The sequence below is a fragment of the Nicotiana tabacum genome, chromosome 17 (genome assembly GCF_000715075.1).
Source record: "Nicotiana tabacum cultivar K326 chromosome 17, ASM71507v2, whole genome shotgun sequence".
Classification (NCBI taxonomy): domain Eukaryota; kingdom Viridiplantae; phylum Streptophyta; class Magnoliopsida; order Solanales; family Solanaceae; genus Nicotiana; species Nicotiana tabacum.
The window spans coordinates 105,033,533-105,047,778 of NC_134096.1; the positions used below are offsets into that span (position 1 = coordinate 105,033,533).

The 14,246-nt window shown below is 36.5% G+C and overlaps 1 protein-coding gene across 2 annotated transcripts; it reads left to right on the forward strand.

Annotated features, from left to right (window-relative positions):
• Positions 1-5,783: 5,783 nt before the first annotated feature.
• Positions 5,784-8,712, forward strand: LOC107787676 (uncharacterized). 2 transcript variants are annotated; one of them, XM_016609280.2, is made up of 6 exons: positions 5,784-6,373; positions 6,643-6,719; positions 6,827-6,863; positions 7,435-7,561; positions 8,039-8,141; positions 8,261-8,712. In XM_016609280.2, the coding sequence occupies exons 1-6, from the start codon at positions 6,175-6,177 to the stop codon at positions 8,435-8,437; spliced, it is 720 nt and encodes a 239-aa protein (XP_016464766.2). In that variant the 5' UTR covers positions 5,784-6,174; the 3' UTR covers positions 8,438-8,712. The 2 variants fall into 2 exon arrangements, with proteins under 2 accessions (XP_016464766.2, XP_075089888.1); XM_075233787.1 differs by having other exon boundaries at positions 7,426-7,561; positions 8,261-8,704.
• The last annotated feature ends 5,534 nt before the right edge of the window (positions 8,713-14,246 follow it).

Here is a 14,246-nt window from a genome sequence, read left to right on the forward strand (position 1 = left end):
AAAATCAATAACTTTTTTTTCTCTGACTTTCTCAAATGCCTGAACTTCAACCTATTTAGAAAAATAGTCAGTCATAAATAATATAAATTGAGCCTTACTGGGTGCCCATGGCAGGGGACCGATGATGTCCACTCCCCATTTCATGAATGGCCACGGTGACAAGACCGAATGTAGTAGCTCCCTGGACTGATGGATCATTGGTGCGTGCCTTTGATAGCCGTCACATTTTCGTATGAATTCCTTCACATATTTCTCTATGTCTATCCAGTAATAGCTGGCTATAATTATCTTACGAAGAAACAATTCAACCCCCGAATGATTCCCTCAGGTACCTTCATGAACTTCCCTCAAAACATATTTGGTGTCTCCCAATCCCAGACATATGGAGAGTGGGCCATCAAACATTCTTCTGAATGGGGTGTTATCTTCCACTGCTGATTTTATGAGTTGTACGACCGTTCCCAAGCTGAATTCATCATCGTCAACCGACGATCCCAAGTTAGCCAAGGCATCGGCTTCGCTATTTTGATCCCGGGGCACGTGTTGTAGGGTCCATTCCCTGAATCGATGTAGCGTTACTTGTAATTTGTCCAAGTATCTCCGTATTCATTCCTCTTTCACTTCGAATATCCCATTGACTTGATTCACCATAATGAGGGAATCATATTTAGCTTCGATCACTTCGGCCCCCAGGCTTTTTGCCAATTCGAGACCTGCAATCATGGACTCATACTCGGCCTCATTATTAGTCAATTTCACAGTTCTAATAGATTGTCTAATTATGTTACCCGTGGGCGGCTTCAACATGATGCCGAGTCCGGACCCCTTTGCATTCGAGACACTGTCCATAAAGAGGGTTCAGATTCCCTAGTAGGTCTTTGATGTTAACAACAATTCCTTTTGGACTTCAGGTATTAAGGCCGGCGTGAAGTCGGCCACGAAGTCTGCCAAAATTTGAGATTTGATAGCGGTTCGGGGTCGATATTCAATATCGTAGCCACTAATTTCCATGGCCCATTTGGCCAATTGTCTCGAGAGCTCAGGTTTCTGCATTATGTTCCTCAATGGGTAAGTAGTCACGACACATATGGGATGGCATTGAAAATATGGCCTTAACTTTCTGGATGCGCTTGGCAAAGCGAGCGCCAATTTCTCTAGGTGAGGATACCTCGTTTCGGCCTCGCCTAGAGTCCTGCTAACATAATATATAGAAAATTGCGTACCTTCTTCTTCCTGGAATAAGACTCCACTTACCGCTATCTAAGATACTGCTACGTATAGGAACAACTGCTCATCTACCTTCGGCGGATGAAGCAAAGGTGGACTCGAAAGGTACCGTTTGAGTTCTTCCAAAGCTTGTTGGCACTCTGGGGGTCTACGAGAAGATATTCTTCTTCTTCAATAATGAGAAGAACTGATGGCTCTTATCGGAGGACCTTGAAATGAATCGACCCAGGGCAGCTATACGCCTGGTTAGCCTTTGAACGACATTGACATTGTACACCACGGTTATGTCTTCTATGGCCTTGATCTTGTCGGGATTGATCTCGATCCTCGGGTTGGACACCATGAATCCAAGAAACTTTTCGGACCCAACTCCGAATGTGCATTTCTCCGGGTTCAGCTTCATATTGTATTTCTTCAGTATGTTGAAGGTTTCCTACAAATGTTTCAAATAGTCCTCTGTTCATAGGGACTTAACTACCATGTCGTCAATGTAAACCTCCGTTGATTTTCCTGTTTGCTCTTCGAACATCCAATTTACTAGGCGTTGGTAAGTGACACCAACATTTTTTAGTCCGAATGGCATTAAGCTATAACAATAGGTACCGTATTTAGTGATGAAGGAAATCTTTTCTTGGTCGCCCAGATCCATCCGGATCTGGTTGTACCTGAAATAGGCATCGAGAAAGCTGAGTATCTCATGGATGACCGTCACATCGATCATGCGGTCGATGTTAGGCAAAGGAAAAGAGTCCTTAGGGAATGCCTTGTTCAAATCTTTGTAATCTACACACATTCTTAATTTATTTCCCTTTTTAGGCACTACAACTATGTTTGCTAACCAATCCGGGTACTTAACTTCTCGAATTGAACCTATTTTAAGGAGTTTGGATACCTCGTCTTTGATGAATGCATGCTTAACTTTGGACTGAGGCCTCCTCTTCTATTTAACCGGGTAAAATTTCAGATCCAAGCTCAGCTTGTGGGTAGTTATTTCTGTCAGGATCCGTGTCATGTCAAGATAGGACCAAGCGAAATAATCTATGTTAGCTATAAGGAATTCGATGAGTTTTTTCCTGAGCTCGGGAGTTAGCCCCGTTCCCAAGTATACCTTCCGATCGAGCAAGTGCGCGATCAATCTGACTTGCTCTAGCTCCTCAACTGTTGACTTGGTGGCATCAGAATCGTCATTTTCACCTTTCTTATACTTTTCTGGCTCGGTCACGGCTGGTGTCAGTGATTTCTATTTGGTTCCTTCCTTGGTGACCGAACTCGGGTTCTTTGATGTTGAGAGTGCGGATATAAGGACCACCTCATCGACCGCGAGCATTTCTTTTGCGGTCGATTTCTCCCCGTAAACTGTTTTGATTCTTCCCAATGTGAGGAATTTCAACGCCAGATGTAGCATCGATGGTACTTCCCTCATGTTGTGAATCCATGGCCTCCCGAATAGAGCATTGTATCTCATATCTTTTTTGATCACGTAGAACTTTGTTTCCTGAACGGTTCCGACGATGTTTACCGACAGGGTTATCCCCCTTTAGTGGTCTCGCATGCCATGTTAAATCCGTTTAAAACTCGGACTATAGGCACTATTTTGTCTTGTAGACCCAACTATTCCACAACCCCCGATCTGATGATATTGGCCGAGCTACCTGGATCAATTAACACACGCTTAACTCGAGATTTATTTATGAGTACAGATATTACTAGTGCATCATTGTGTGGTTGCACGATGCCTTCATCGTCCTCGTCGTTGAAAGATACGGTTCCCTCCGGTACATAATCTCGAGTCTGTTATTCCCTTGTAATGGACACTTTAGTGCGCTTTAACATCGGCTCTTGGGGGACGTCAACTCCACCAAGGATCATGTTAATGATTTGCTATGGTTCCTCTTGCTCGATCTGCTTGTTGGAGTCCATATTCTTGAAGTGATTTTTGGTTCGATTACTCAGAAACTCTCAGAGGTGTCCGTTATTGAATAACCGGGCTACTTCTTCTCTAAGTTGTCGGCAATCTTCGGTTCTGTGGCCATGAGTGCCATGATATTTACACATTAAGTTGGAGTCCCTTTGGGCAGGATCAGATTGCAATGGTCGAGGCCACTTAGTATCTTTGATTCGTCCAATAGATGATTCGATGCCGGCAGCATCGATGTTGAAGTTGTACTCCGATAAACTTGGTGCTTCCTTAGACCCGATGGGTCTGTCAAAACCGTTTTTGCGCATGAGTCCCCGGTTATTATGACCTTGATCACTTCTTCTTTCACTCCTTGTAGGGTTGCGTCTGGACCCATTACTCCTTCGATCTCCATTGTGTGGTTGATACCAATCTCTGTTCGATCTTGATTCATGATAGACGGCTCTTTTGGATCTGTCACAAGGCCTGACGAGATAAACGGATCCGGAAGGGGCCCCGAGCTGATCGTCTTTGACCCTGATTTTTGGTAGGTACATGTTATGGATGTCGGCCCAAGTTATCACCAGGTATTCTATCAAATTTTCCTTCAACTGCTGCGAAGCCAATGAGATTTGGGGATTGAGTCCTTGGGTGAATGCCTGAACGGCCCAATCGTTCGCGACCGGTGGAAGATCCATCCGTTCCATTTGAAACCTCGACACGAATTCCCTGAGCATCTCATTATCTCTTTGCTTCACCTTAAAAAGGTCTGACTTCATAGTCTCGACCTTGATGGCCCCGGCGTGCGCTTTTACAAAGGCGTCTGCAAGCATAGCAAACGAGTCAATAGAATTAGGGGGTAAGTAGTGATACCATATCATAGCTCCTTTTCACAAGATCTCTCCGAACTTTTTCAGCAGAACATATTCGATTTCATCATCTTCCAAGTCGCTCCCCTTGATGGAGCACGTGTAGGAGGTCACATGTTCATTTGGATTAGTTGTTCCGTTATACTTCAGAATTTCGGGCATACGGAACTTCTTCGGGATTGGCTTCGGAGCTGCGCTCGGAGGGAAAGTCTTTTGGACAAACTTCTTGGATTTCTGGCCTTTCAGTATCGATGGTGCTCCTGGGATTTGATCGACCCTGGAGTTATAGGTCTCCACTTTTTTATCGTTGGCTTCAATTTTCTTTTCTCCTCATTCCACCCATTTTGCCAATTCCTCGAGCATCTTTATTATCTCGAGGTTGGTCCTAGGTTCAGCTTCACTCGGCCTTTCTGTGACTGGTTCATTTCTGCGAGTGTTTTCCCACGACGGTTGAGGCTCAACTCTGCTGGGGGCGTGGCTTTAGTTCTGCAACTGGGCTATCACTGTCTGTTGAGCCTATAACATTTCAAAGATCACCCGCAAATTGATTGGGCTCCCCTGTGAATGTTGTTTTCAGGGTCGGTTGGCAAAATTGCTTTGATGGCCATATGTGAGTTAGCATCAATCGGATCCGCCGCTGGAACTCCGTTGGGGTCAACAGGGGGCACCTCGTTGCTGGGCACCACATTGTTGTTCTCGCCATGGTGGCTGGATTCAACATCAACGTTCAAATGGATATTGGGAATTTGACATTTTTAATTTGACCTGAAATTAGTAGCTCAAAGAACAAGTGTAAAATATAGTGTGTTATGAAAATTTGTATCAAATTGCCACTATTATCCTTAGCCCCACGATGGGCGCCAAACTATTTACCCTAAAAAATGGATAATAATTAAATTTATATGTGGTTTTAAGAATATGCGGATTAATTCAATACAAATAATAAATTGCGTTAGATTAAACTGATAAAGGACGTAATAAATTGTCAAACCAATTAACGGGAGTGATCCCGGAGTCAGTAACAATTTTAATGAAATTCGCGCCTTCGATCCCGGGCTCACGATAATGAAGATATGGTGAACAAAAGTAAGATCTTTGAATAACAGAGAAAATAAGAGTATATTGCCTTGATATGCGTGTTATAATGATCCCTAATGATTAGTTAGACTTCTCTTTATATAGTAGGGGAGTTTTACCCTAAGTAAAATTCCAAAATAGGTAAAAATCTTTCGTTTTACTAATTACTAATTTTTTGCCGATACGTGCCGAGATTCACGCATTTAACTTCCGACTGGGCACGGATATCACGACCCTTTGTTTGTCGTGCTCGATTATCTGGTAATGCTCTCCGAAGTTTTGGGGTTCGAATCGGACCTGGGGGACGTGGCCCCGATTCTTCCGAGGGCAGGTGTTTTGCCAGGATCACGACTCGAGGGGCTCCTTACCCCGATTCCGATTCCTTACACACATTTATGCTCCGTTTACTTCATCGGGAACCGAAGCGTCCAAAGGGCTCGGTTTCACCGGTATACAATATTAAAACCTTAGAAACAAACACTTGTATAACTCATGTACACGATTGCACTCTTAATGTTTCGTAACTGACTTCCGAAGGCCTCACCAAATGCCAAAAGAGGTTTTCTCATACTTGTCCTTTAGCAAGTTTTATGAGGTCGATCATTACTAAGTTAAACAACCAGCCAGTGAATAGTCATTAATACCCCTTCTGATTTCTTGGTAGATATATCTCATATGAGGGCACAAGAATGTTTTGATACTGACTTCAAACAAAGAATGTCCTGAAAAGTAACACTCTATATGATCAATTAGAATCTTTTCTGCGGAATTATTTCTTTCCTTATTCATTTTCTTCTCCTTTTTTCTAGTACTCTTTCACTATTTTCATACAATAATGAGTGCGAAGGTTGAACATCTCACTAGAGTTTCTGAAATTCCGTGAAATATTTTCAGCTTCATAATCAAAAATTCAGTGGACTAAATTAAACTCTTCAAGAACTCAAATTTTTGTAAGAAATTCCATCTTCTTAAAGCCTGTAGAAGTAGACAAAACATGACAACAGTCTCACACTAATATTTATTCTGTTTTCGTTTTGGAATAGAGTATATGACTCTCCACCCCTGGCTGGCCTCTCCCTGCAACCTCTTCATTTCTTAATTAACATGATGAAGGGGCTAGAGTTCTGTGAAAGTTCTTCCAAAAATTCTCCTTCTTTATCCATTGAAAATAACTTGAAAGATCATAGCAATAAATCTGGAGGGGTAAGACCATATGTTAGATCCAAAATGCCGAGACTCAGATGGACACAAAATCTTCATCGCAGCTTTGTGCATGCAGTTGAGAGACTTGGCGGAGAAGATCGTACGCTTGCTCTTTTTTTCTTTTTCCTTTTTGCATGTAAACTACATGCATTTGAATGAGTTATAAATTAAAAATGCTTAAAAAGGGGCATTTTTCTTTATTAAGGAAAGTTTTACATTATTCTTTAAAAAGGGGAGTGGACCAATGATAATTAACTTAATTAAGGAGAAAAGTTTCCACTAGCTATCTAGGAAAAGAGTGAGATATGTTTCTAAATATTCTTGGCTGTTATTTATTATTTGTTGATTTGTTGTGTTTAATTAATTTAGGAGCAACTCCAAAGATGGTGCTACAATTAATGGATGTGAAAGGCCTGACCATATCTCACGTAAAGAGTCACCTTCAGGTTAGAGAGAAAGCTTTATTTCTTAAAGAAGAGTTTGGAAATGCATGTTTTGTCCCTTTTTGTTTTGTATATGTAGTTAATTTAAAGATGTATTTTGATATGAGCAGATGTACAGAAGCATGAAGCATGAACAGATGATACAAGGTATATATTTACTTCTTTGGATCAAACTCAAGTTTCCTTGTATGTTATATGTGAAGGAGTTCGGCAAAAATTAACTTCTTTATTTATTTGAGCTTCTTCTTTAAAATTTCTAGTCCTTAAAGCTTAAACGGATGAATTTAGAGGCAACTTGGTTTTATAATCCAAAGAAACAGAGTCAATTGAATACCATATGTCTTATCCGTTATTAAATAATACTAATAGTAATTAAAATAGTGAGTAATGATGATGCAATCAAGAAAAAATAGAGAATTCCATTTCAGGAATCTTTTAATGTTTTATTTGACCCTTAAACAAAGTCTGTATTTAATGTTGATGTATGGGGAGCAGTAGTTTGGCATTTATGTTGAAAACGTTAATTATACCCAAGTGTGAAAATAAGCAAAAATCTAATAAAAACGAAATCTAGAAAGTAAGAACTTGGATACATGCTTGGAAGTTGGAACCACATAATCTATTTTGGGATTATTTTCCACTTTTACATTCTATATTTACTTTTCGCAAAGATTTAAACGGAGCTGTATTGATTTTCTTTTTGTTAAAGCTGAAGCAGAAGCTGCAAATGGGAGTAAGAGGAATAGAATGGATGGTCGAGAGCAAATGAATTATCATCAGTACTACAATATTAATGGCAAAGTCTTGTTTGAAGCCCATTCGTCGCCTACTATTTTGCCTCCATGGTTCGTGAAACTTCTTTAATCTCTTTTCTTTATTTTTTAACTATTCGGCACCCACTGGCCATGGTCTGATCTAGCTAATTTGGAGTCGTATCGCGCGTAAGATTCATCAAGGGAAACACTCTTTATGAATAATTGGCTCCCATGATTTGACCTTTAATTTGGTTATAACAGTGAGAGATCTCATCTATCCCATCACATTTCTTGGTGGTCAAATCTTCTTCTTTTTCCGCTTTGTTAAATTTTTCATATATACGATAATTACTGGTAATAACCGGCAAGTTGTCCTTAATACGTCAAATTAGTAATATGACAAAAATAAGACGGACAACTTGTTATAACAGTCATATGTCAAATTATACAGATTGTGTGAGAACTCTTGCTTAATTACGTCCAATTTGTTTTTCTTGGTTACGCATAAACACTAAAAAAGAACGGCGCGGCATAGTTTTCACCCTTCCCCTTGTTTTAATTGAACAGGAAACATATGCAAGAGACCAAGGAAAATAAGATCATGGGATTGGAAGGAAAGTCTAATCATTACACCATGTTCTGGGATTTCTTCAATGGCTGCAGTGTTCAAGTAATTACCGAAATATTTGGCTTTTTTATATGTTATAATTCTTTAACTTGATACAAGCATTATAAGATTGGTACCTATGACTACTTAACTAATTAGTAGATTTTTTCTGCTTTTTTCAGGATAATGGCAACGGGAATAAAGTGGTTCGAGATGCTAGCAGTTTGTCAAATAAGAGCCCATCTGCTTCAATTATTGAAACTGCAGAAGAGGAAGATTTCTCCAGTAGCACCATGTCCTTAGAGCCATCTGCCAGTTTTGATGTCAATAATCTCTCTCTTGAACTCACCCTTGCTTAATATCTTTTGGTCTGTTCTAATCTCTGAAGAGAAAGGAAGAAAAAAAAACTCTTTTAATCCTTATTTGACTCTCTTTCTCTTTTTGTGGGCTAATCCAACGAAGTAATTAACCTTCTTGTTTTGTTCGTGGAATCAAACTACCGAGCTGGGCTAGAACTCAATTTGTACTTAAATCAGTTTTATAATTTACCTGAGACTAGTTTCAAATTTATGCACCTTAAGCTTCATTCTTATGGTTTTCCTATAGTGGAAGTACATTTATGGAGAAATACGTCTCAGTATAATTCTAGACTTATTAGTAGCTGACCAGCAAAATGTCTTTGATATATGTAAACTAAAACAAGTTGACCGCGGTCTGCCACCGGAAAAGTTTGACATCTCTCTACTATACTTTGTTCTGTCTTTCTCTTTTAGTCTAGCAAAACTATTGTACCTAATACGTTACGAAACAATGAATGTGACAAGTACTCGTATTTTCACTAGGATGAATTCATGACTAGCAATCTTCCTAAAAATTGATGCAACAATTACCAGTGACATCTTACTCAGTTTTTTTGAACATTTTTGAAGTATCTTTAGTTTAAAATTAGATTCTGTGATCAGGATTGAGCTCTATCCTCTAAGCTAAAACAATAATTAAAGTGATAAATAAATAAACAAATATAACATGTAACGATTTTAGTATGACTTAAACGGATTTAGTACTATAATGTTGAAAAAAAAATTACTTTTCTTTTGTTCTAATGTACAATTTATGAATTCCGGATTTGCTGGTGGTACTCTTCTCAACTTTTTACCTTTTATGTCATTTTAGTAATTTATTTTTTAAATGATGACACCGCTTGCAGAAAATTCTGCGTACGCCCCTGAGTTGGGTGTTAGACTCGACCCCTACCATGTCTATTCACAAGAAACCGAAATTACAAAGAGGAGGGGGACATTGACCTAAACCTCCACGATTGAAAAGTGCACTATACGACTCTTTCTTAGCAAACTATGTATTCAACTTATAAAGAAATTACATTTGTTAGGAAGTTGCCACTTATCTAGTTGAAAGTGTCTCTTCACCTCTTTTGGAAGATGCTGAAAAGAGTAATAGAAGGTACCATTTCCACCAGATGAGGCAAGCTTAGCTAAGAAATCTGCCACTTGATTGACTTCTCTAAAGCAATGTTTGAGATGTACCTTTGTTCTATTAACTGCAGCAATGATGTCTGTAATAAAGTATTATATATAGATGTTGAAGTATGTGATTATTTTATAGAAAAGCTTAAACTTAGAAATGACAAATTTTTATATACTCAACAATTATATCTTCAACAATGGAGAATTTTGATAGTAATGTTATGGGTGATTGAAGTATGAGATTTCGTTTGCTGTGTGTTAAACTAATTAGGTTGATCACGAAGTCGAGAAGGGGTTGATTAAGTTATCTTAATGAAAGGATCGATGTAGTTGGCTTCTTCTCTTTCCTTTCTCTAATACATGAATGCACGCACTATATGCATGAGCTACTGATGTTCCTACCTTTAACATTCTTCATTATTGTATCAATTTCTCGACACCTATATAACTTCAGCTTACAAACCCAAATTTCTCACACTCAAAACATCATTTATCTCTCTTAAGTTTATACGACTACAGATCGAAAATGGCAACCAAGATTCTCGTTATCGTTCTTATGATCACCAGTGTTCTTGTTTACCCTACAAACGCAAGGAGCCTAGCAATGGAGGCAAAATCAACAGCTGATGAGCAAAAAGAATATTTTCGGCATCATTTACCACCATTTTTTGGTGGCTTTGGTGGACTTAGAGGTGGAATAAGGCCTCCGTTTGGTTTAGGAGCAGGTGTTGGTGGGTTTGGAGGTGGTTTTGGTCCATTTATTGGAGGTGGTGGAACAAGTACTGTTGGAGTTGGAACTGGAACTGGATTTGGTTCTAGCATTGGAGGAGGCTTTAATATTGGTGACAATGGTGGCAATAATCCTGATGCTAATGCTGAACTCGGTGCAGGTCATGACCTAAGTGAAGGAGGTGATGCAGCAATTGGACATGACCTGCCTTGAATTAACGCACAAACTATATAGTATGTTTAATTTATATGAAGTAGAACAAATAATAGTAGTGACTTCAAATTGCACCTAGCTAGGATAACCATATATTTTATGTTCTTTTACCCAATATTTTAAGTTTTTCGAATGCTGTAGCACGAAATTTCGTAAGTAGATCTCTAGTTACTCTCTGATTAATATGCAAAGTGCAATGATACGTTTGATCAAGGATATTCTTGGATGCTCGGTTCGCGAAAGAAGAATTGACACACATATCCGCACACCTAACTTTGTTAAACTAAAAATAGCCGGCGAAGATATAATATATATATAATATATGTGAAACAGTATATAATCAATGTATAATTAATCTATATATATCGGTAGTGGCTGCATAAAGGAAACCGACAAACCGCACCAAACTGATAATCCGAATCAAACCGAAAAAAAAACCCGACTATGGTTAGGTTTGATTTGGTTTGGTGTTTGGAAAAAAAAATCCGACCATAATTGGTTTGGTTTGGTTTTAACTAAAAAAAGTCAAATCGCAATCAAACCAACCCGTCACTACATGTATATAAGTTTTGAATATATTTAATACATAAAAGTATTTATTGTAGTATAATTTATAAATATTATTTAAACTTTTTCATAGTTTTATCTTTTAACATATTATTTCAATTTTGGACTTATAATTTTTGAATGCTCCAATAAATTTTATTCTTCATAAATATTAGTAACTCAAATAAAGTCCAAAACAAAATCAAATGATCAATATTAATGCTAGCAAAAGATATTCAATTCAATTGAACTAGGAATGACCATAGTGTTAAATATCTATTTTTTAATTTTTTCATGATTAGAAAAAATGCATTTTTTTAGTGTTTACTCATGTAATTAATAATACTTATTAGTCGTACTTATTTTAGCAACTTTATATTTTAGATTATGTTCATTTTTATTATGGCTTATTAATAATATTTTTATGCGATTTTATTATCGTTATTTTTGAATATTTTAGTGCAATGTCATGAATCAGCTCATATTTTATGTTATTTTCTTGAAAAACACCTTATATAGTTCTGTCTTACTTGGATTAAAGAAATATTTGGTTCACAAATTTTATATTTTGTGCTATGAAGACTTTATGAAAAAAAATTCGAAAACCCAAAAAATTCGTGAAAAATCGAGATTAAAAAACCCGACTTTTATTGGTTTGGTTTGGTCTTTAGATTTAATAACCCGGCACAATTGATTTGGTTTGATAATTGAAAAATCAGAACTAACCCAATTTTTATACACCCCTATATATCGGCTAGAAAAAGTAAACAACGAATATGACCGGCTATTTGTGTAACAAGAATTCTCTGTCTTTTCTCATCTATTTTTTTTCCCTTTTCTTTCTAAATGGGATTCATGAAGTAAATCGATGTCTTTTTATTAAGAGAAATACGTCAATTTTTTTTTTTGGCCCTCCCTACCAAAAAAAGAAAAATAACATTGGCCCTCCAATATTGACCTCAAAACCAACCTTAGCTTGGTATATTTATGTTTTTTATCTATGAAGTATGTAATCCTAGCATAATAATTAATTTAACGGAAAATAATTCCAGATCAAGCTCAGGTCCAAGAAGAATATTTATCTTTCTTGTCAAATATGAAATGTTTTAAGTTGTACCAATTTGTTGAAGTTTGTGGTTTGATCATACAAGTTCCAATGGCTCTCCAGAGACGTTACGTTGCTATTCTTGTGTGACGTTCTTGTCTTTCTTTCTCATTCTGTTGTGTACGTACGCTAGTTTGATCACGAGAGATGCTCTTTGATTAAAGTACTGATCATTTACTGATGGGCGAAGGTCCAAATATACCACTGTACTTTCGAAAATAGTTTAAGAATATCTTTTATAATACTATTAGGTTATCTATACCCCTGCAGTCATACTTTGGGTTCAAATATACCCCTCATTTAAACGGAGGGACACGTGTCATCGTCCTGTTGGTCAATTCTAAATATCTCCTAATTAATTAAAAAGACTCATTTACCCATACCCGAAAAATAATTTCCTAAAGCAATTTGTTTTTGTAAAAACTGAAAAAACAGAATTGTTTTTACTAAAAACTGAAAAAAAACGAAAATATTTTTTTTTCCAGTTTTTACAAAAAAAACTGCTTTAAAAAAAACTGAAAAATATTTTCTAAAACAATGTTTTTTTAAAAACTGGAAAAAAAACTAAAAAGTAATTTTCTAAGGCAATTAAAAACTGGAAAAAGCTGAAATTTTTTACCTAAAAACTGAAAAAAAAGAAAATATTTGTTTTTTCAAAAACATTGCTTTAGAAAATTATTTTTCATTTTTGTTTTAGTTTTTACAAAAAAATTGCTTTACAAACTATTTTTCAGTTTTTTTAAAGCAATATTTTTCTAAAAACTGGAAAAAAATATTTTTAATTTTTCAGTTTTTAGTAAAAAACATTCAGTTTTTTCCAGTTTTTATAAAAATATTGCTTTAGAAAATTACTTTTCTCAAGTTTTTACAAAAACATTATTTTAGAAAATATTTTCAGTTTCTTTTAAAACAGTTTTTTTGTAAAAACTGAAAAAAAAATATTTTCGTTTTTTCAGTTTTTAGTAAAAAAAATTCAATTTTTTTCCAGTTTTTATATATAAAAAAAAAATTGCTTTAGAAAATTATTTTTCGGGTATGGGTAATGGGTCTTTTTAATTAATTCGGAGATATTTAGATTTGGCCAACAGGACGATGACATGTGTCCCTTCGTTTAAATGAGGGGTATATTTGAACCCAAAGTATGACTGCAGGGGTATAGATAACCCAATAGTATAAAGAGGGGTATTCTTAGACCATTTTCGAAAGTACATAGCGTATATTTGGCCCTTTCCGTTTACTAATTGACAACAAACATTGCACAATTATCTATTTTTCCAAGAAACAAAGATTAAGAAAAACACAAAGGTACATTTGTTTAATGTTTGAACGCCGCTCTCTACAGACAAACATGTGTAGGAGCCCACCCTTTCGTTTATGAGTTTAATTAACTTTTATTAATTGACAACATAAAAGAATTTTTATAGTATACTATCAGATTAAGTAAATGACAATTACAGGTTCGTCCATAATAAGTGTAATTAATAGCTTGAAAATAAATTAGGCAACTTGCTATAATATGCTAAACATTATTGAAAGTGCAAAGATACTTTACACTGAATATATATATAAATTAAAACTTTCGCTTTTCCAAAAGGTACATCATTCGGGCGCATAATGCTATTTGATTGTATGGCTAAGTTCTAAAATATACATACAGACATACTCCTATTAACTATAGTTTTAAGGTCAAATACATAAGAAGACCCTTAAACTTGTCCCCTTTTTTTTTTTTTTTTTTTTCCATTTAGACATTTGAACTAAGCTTTGTTCCTAGTGAACCCTTGAACTAGAATCAAATTGTGCCAATTAGACACATCTTGCTAACATGGCAAAGTATATGTGCAACACTCATTTTGAGTGCGTCAAGCCCATATCTTTGAACAAAATATTTTTTTCTCCTTCTTCCTCACTCTCTTTCCCTCCCACCAGCTTCCACCACCCAATTAGATACATCTAGTAGGGAAACAAAGAACGACTGTAGAGCCACAAAAACAAAACAGAAAATACTTTTGTCATTCATCATTTTCCTTCTCTGAGTTTTCCTATTTTGTTGGTATCCAATCCTTAACAGTTAAGCTTAGAATTTTTTT